The sequence below is a fragment of the Camelina sativa genome, chromosome 3, assembly GCF_000633955.1.
Source record: "Camelina sativa cultivar DH55 chromosome 3, Cs, whole genome shotgun sequence".
Lineage (NCBI taxonomy): Eukaryota > Viridiplantae > Streptophyta > Magnoliopsida > Brassicales > Brassicaceae > Camelina > Camelina sativa.
The window spans coordinates 1613454-1619459 of record NC_025687.1 but is presented as its reverse complement, the minus strand read 5'-3'; the positions used below and the strand labels follow the sequence as shown (position 1 = coordinate 1619459).

General features: G+C 39.4%; 1 protein-coding gene across 2 annotated transcripts; it reads left to right on the top strand.

Moving 5' to 3' along the window:
• LOC104761920 (MATH domain-containing protein At5g43560-like) lies at positions 22 to 5668 on the top strand. 2 transcript variants are annotated; one of them, XM_010485103.2, is made up of 12 exons: positions 22 to 738; positions 928 to 1039; positions 1140 to 1228; positions 1328 to 1396; positions 1469 to 1601; positions 1828 to 1986; positions 2414 to 2762; positions 2945 to 3057; positions 3154 to 3301; positions 3388 to 3860; positions 3940 to 4141; positions 4252 to 5668. In XM_010485103.2, the coding sequence occupies exons 1-12, from the start codon at positions 552 to 554 to the stop codon at positions 5458 to 5460; spliced, it is 3243 nt and encodes a 1080-aa protein (XP_010483405.1). In that variant the 5' UTR covers positions 22 to 551; the 3' UTR covers positions 5461 to 5668. The 2 variants fall into 2 exon arrangements, with proteins under 2 accessions (XP_010483405.1, XP_010483396.1); XM_010485094.2 differs by having other exon boundaries at positions 24 to 738; positions 3151 to 3301.

Here is a 6006-nt window from a genome sequence, read left to right as displayed (position 1 = left end):
ACTCCCTCCTCCCTCTCCCTTCCTTTTATATATCTTGTTCGGATTTTGCGAGGCTTAGGGGCTGTCTCTACGGGTTTCTGATTTCCCCGATCGTTGATTTCATCTGGGCTTTTGTTTTGCTTTTAAGTTTCCGAATAATTAAGATGTTTCTCTAAGAGATTTATTTGTAGCTCTCGATAGACAAAACCAATTTATTATTATTATTAATCTTGTTGTTCCTCTTAATTTCTTTTTGATTGGAGATTTTTTTTTTTTTGTTAGGGTTTATTGCCCCCGTGGGATGATCTGATTTGGGTTTTTAAGGGTTTCGTTTTTTTATGCAATGGATTTTGTAAATCTATATATTAATTTTGCTGATTGAACCTTTTTTGAAGATGGTTGCAATTTGATCCAAAATTTTATGACCGTTTCAGCAATTGAACACTACTATTATATCTTTCTTTTTGCCATCTCAGTGGCATATTGATAGAATCTGATTTGTTTGCTCCGTTTGTTTAAAGGAGAGAGAGAGAGAGAGAGAGAGAGAGCTTTGACGGGAAAAAAACAAATTCATGGCAGAGAGTGCTAATGAAGAATCTGGGGTTGGACGATCAGTAGAGGAGACTTCGAATGGACAACACAGTTCCAGTCCATCAGGAGAAGCAATCTCTGAGTGGCGCTCTTCTGTTCAAGTGGAGAACGGCACTCCTTCCACATCCCCACCTTACTGGGATCTCGATGACGACGATGATTCTTCTGGTACTCTCTCTCTTTTTATTTCCCCTCCACTCTCGCTTTACTTCACTTTCATTCTTTCTACATTTGCCTAATCCTTGCAGTTGTTTGGTTTTGTGCTTTATTACATTCTCTCTTTTTTTTTTTTTTTTTTNTTTTTTTTTTATGTGTGTGTTTCAGCTGTTTAATGTGAATTTTATTTGTTTCTCCCAGGTCTTAAACCCTCTCAGTTATTTGGAAAATATACTTGGAAGATTCCGAAATTTTCAGAAATCAACAAAAGGGAGCTCCGTAGCAGTGTTTTTGAAGCTGGCGGCTACAAATGGTACATGCCTTCTGTTATTCTCTTTCTCTTCTTTATTATATATTCTCCCAACTTGGGATGCGACTTCTTACGGCTCTATTTTTATTCTTCAATGTTTCAGGTATATTTTAATTTATCCACAAGGCTGTGATGTTTGTAATCATCTCTCCTTGTTTCTCTGTGTTGCAAACTATGATAAACTACTTCCAGGCTAGTAAATTTTGTTCACTGGTACTGCATTGTCCTTTTTCTCTCTCTCTCTCTCTGGATACCTGTTCATGTTGGTTCTTTTTGCTATCTTGGACACAGGCTGGAGTCATTTCGCTCAGTTTACTATATCTGTGGTCAATAATGATATAAAGAAATCCAAGTATTCTGGTGAATTTTTTAGTCTTATATTTATTTGCCCCCCGTTTATACACGCAGACAACTGAATTCACTTCTTTGCAGATACATTGCACCGGTTTTGGAAGAAAGAGCATGATTGGGGATGGAAAAAGTTTATGGAGTTACCTAAATTACAGGAAGGCTTCATAGATGATACTAACTGTCTTACAATTGAAGCTCAGGTGCAGGTGATCAGGTAATGCAAGATTTACTCTATGTAAATCTATGAGCATAGATTTACATAGTCTATGAGTATAAAATTTACCACACCTTCCATTTTTTTCCATGCTGCCATTCACTTACAGCTCGATAGGTTCATATGTTCTTCAGTTATACACATGTGATAAGATTATATTCTTTCATTTCTTTGGTATTACTGATTTATGCATTGTGGATAATATCTCTATAATTGTTCCTTGCAGGGAGAGGGTGGACCGACCTTTTCGCTGCCTTGATTGTGGTTATAGGAGAGAACTTGTTAGGGTGTATTTGCCGAATGTAGAGCAAATTTGCCGTCGTTTTGTTGAAGAGAGAAGAAACAAACTCGGGAGGTTGATAGAGGACAAGGCGAGATGGACAAGGTATTTAACACTTCAACTTGTACCCTTAACTCCTCCAGATTTCAGATGATAAGTGAGTAGGCAGTACTGTGGTTACCTTACCTCTTCTTTTTATGAAACCATGCAGTGTTAGAATAGATTGTTTTCCACCATGCGTTTGGAGTCCAAATTTTATTTTATTTTTAGTGTAAATTTTTATTTTGTGGCTGTGGCTCTTCACTATCTCTGATTTACAAGTCTTGATAGCCAAGGTTGAGATGCTGAGACGGAAAATCCCTAAAAGAGGATGTGGGATTTTTTCTTTAGTTCAACGCACTTGTTGAAGGCCAGGATTTATACCAATCTAGTATAGTATTGTTGCCTTACTTTTATACTTCCTGTGATATCTTTCTCTCTGAAAGTTAAGCAATGTTCCCTAAAAGGAGTGGGTTATCATTCTTGGTTGCAGCTTCGGTGTCTTCTGGTTAGCGATGGACCAAAACTCTAGGCGTCGGATGTCTAGGGAGAAAATGGCTGTAATCCTAAAAGGAGTTGTAAAACAGTTTTTCATAGAAAAAGAAGTTACATCAACTTTGGTGATGGATTCCTTGTATAGTGGGTTGAAGGCTCTTGAAGGCCAAACCAAGAACACGAAAGCTAAGCCAAGACTGTTAGATGCCAAGGAATTGCCAGCTCCGATTGTTAGCGTGGACAAAGATATGTTTGTATTAGTTGATGATGTGCTGTTACTCCTAGAGACAGCTGCTCTAGAGCCATTGCCTCCAAAAGATGAGAAAGGTCCCCAAAACCGTACAAAGGTCGGCTTCATGGGTTATTAAAATAGTTCTGGCTGTAATTCTTTTATCTGTTATCGTATCTGCAGTCATGTTTATTTTCATTTTTTGTCGTTGGTCATTCATTATTCCGTTTCAGAGGACGTGTTGCATAGAAAGTTACTTGTATTGAAAAACTTAGGTTCTGTTCTTTGATGCGAATCTAGGATGGCAATGATGGAGAAGAGGTCAACAAGGAAGCCTATGAGCGTGATGAGAGACGTTTAACTGAGCTGGGTAGACGAACTGTAGAGATATATGTTCTTTCCCATATCTTCAGGTAACAATGCATAATATTATTCTATACGGCATGCCATTGTGTTCTTCCTTTATGTGCTTATGTATCATAATTCAATATCTCTGAGAATTGCAGCAGTAAAATCGAGGTTGCATATCAAGAAGCTATTGCGCTAAAAAGGCAGGAAGAACTTATCCGTGAGGAAGAGGAAGCATGGTTGGCTGAAACCGAACAAAGGGCCAAAAGAGGAACAGCTGAGAGAGAGAAGAAATCTAAGAAGAAACAGGTGTGGTACTTTCTACTCCTTCTGTTTGTCCTGGACAAGTTGGTGGATGTTGATGAGAGTTTCTTTGGTTGTTGAACATTTTATAGGCGAAACAGAAACGGAATAAAAATAAAGGGAAGGACAAAAGGAAGGAAGAAAAGGTAAGTTTTGCAACACATGAAAAGGATCTTGGGGCAAACCAAAACGATGGGGAAGAAAAGGATTCTGTCATAGAGACAGCCCAATCCTCAGCTGAAAAGCCTGATACTCTGGGAGATGTGTCTGACATATCTGATTATGTGAATGGTTCAGCTGACATTCTTCAGCCTGATTTAGAAGATAGGGATAGTAGTCCCGTTCATTGGGATACTGACGCCGTAGAAATTCATCCTCCGTCATCAGGAGGGAGCAGCAGAGGAATAGGCATTTCCATATCTGCACCCAATGGAATTGCAGAAAGGAAGAGTCAGTCCACTATGGATGATAGCTCTTCAACTTGTTCTAATGATTCTGTCCGGTCGGGGGTTACTAATGGGTCCTACCAGGGGAATACCTTCCGAAACCAGAAGTCGCCAAACAAGTAAGCTTGTTTCTGGCTCCGCTTGTTTCCTTGTTTTTTCTCAGTTCTGAATTATAATGATACACCTTGTGATTTGCAGAGGAAAGAACCAACAAGTAAAAGCAACATCTGATGCCCACAGTTTAGCGAGTGAGACAGATGATCAACCTTCAACACTTGGAACAGACCCAAAGAGTCGGAATTATTCTTCCGAGGCAAGCAACGCTGGTGAATCTGATTGGGTTGTTGTCTCCCACACCCAGGAGCCAGAGGGTTCTCGAAATCGTAATTCTGTTGGGAAGGTTGGTCATTCATGCTTTTAGTGTTTGAAATTAGAAGTCGCTGATTGAATTATTGGTTTCATGCAAAGACTTCCAGAATTTTACAATGGTTATCTGTTTTTTAAATCCAGGAACGCAGCATGGCTCAAAGCATTGTGAACTCGGTCGACATGGATCGACCTAAAGAGAGAAGCACTGCTGTACTTTCTTCTCCCAGAAGTTTTACCAAGAATTCTTCACCATTGTTAACTCAGTCGAAACCGGAGAAAAAGAGTGTATCAACCGCAGACTCTATTCCAAACAAAAAAATAGTGTCAGCAACTGGGCCACCTTCATCAAGTCAAGTAGTAGTTCCTTCGTCGGATATTCGACCTCAAACTGTTGGTCTCAGAGCTGATGTTCAAAAAATCTCTGCTCCAAAACAACCAGCAGCAACAACTACGATATCAAGGCCTTCTAGTGCTCCGATAATCCCTGCGATGCAACCTGCTCCCATCACTGTCTCCTCGTCGGTTCAAATGACAACATCCCTTCCCCGTTCGGTTAGCTCAGCTGGTCGTCTAGGTCCTGATCCATCCTTACACAATCAACAAACTTACACTCCGCAATCCTATAAGCACGCCATAGTTGGTAACTCTCTTGGTTCATCATCTAGTTTCAACCACCACCCAAACTCTCATGGAGTTGTTCCAAGCACATTGCCATCATCATCATACTTGCAAACACCGACATCATCATCTTATCAGTCGAGCTTCCCTTTTAGTCAAGATGGTGGGCACTTGTGGACAGGAAGGAATTTGAATTCTGTAAACATTGGCATGAACAAGCCTTATACAGCCGCCGCCACTAGCAACAGATCCCTGAACCACGTGGACATGCAGATTGCGCAGCAACAAGCACAAAGCTTGATGACAGATGAGTTTCCTCACCTGGACATCATCAACGATTTGCTGGAAGACGAACAGTGCAGCAACATGGTGTTTAACGGAAGCGTATTCAACCCATCCCAACAGCAAGTGTTCAACGGGGGGCAGTACTCGTCATACCAGGGGGGTGATGCAGGTGAGTTATTTTCTGGTGGTGGCAGGTCGAGGAGTTTAGGAGAAGAAGGATTCCATTACATGCCAGGAGGAGGATATGTAGATGGTATGATGCCGACACAGTGGCAAATGGCGAACATGGACTTGTCATTGCTAGCAATGAGGAACAATAATAACATGGAAGATGCAACATCGCCAGGAAATTACCATCACACATACTATGGAATGGAGTCTGGGAACCCGAGTTTTTCGTCTGGGATAAACGGGTACACAGAGTTCAGGCCATCGAACGGTCACTGAGAGACAGGGGGTGGCGTAAACCTCTCAGCAGCAACTTCTGAGGAAATGAAGCAAAAGGAGAGAGGTGAACTGGGGGATTTGTAATGAATTTATAAAAAAAAGAAAAAGAAAAAGAAAAAGAAATCATGAAAATACAATTTGTGTAAAGAGAGAGTTTGTCTTTGGCCTTATTCCTCCTCTACGTTTCAAATGAATTTCTTTTCTCTTTTTTTTTTTGCCATATACAGTAAAAACCTCTATGAATTAATAATGGGTCAATGATTTTATATTAATTTATAGATAAATTGCTATTTATTATCTTCTAACAGAAATTAATTGTCGGGGTATTTTGTTATTGTTAAAATTCTTTAAAATCCAGTTTAACGAAAATAAAATTAATTTTTGTGGATATTATAAACTTATGGTTCTGGAATGAATTTTTTATATTTAGAAAAAAAATATTAACAATAAATTATAAAGACTAGATTAAATCTGCGATAAGCCGCGGGATTGGTTTATTTATTTTTTTTTTTTTTTTTTTTTTTTTTTTTTTTTTTTTTTTTTTTT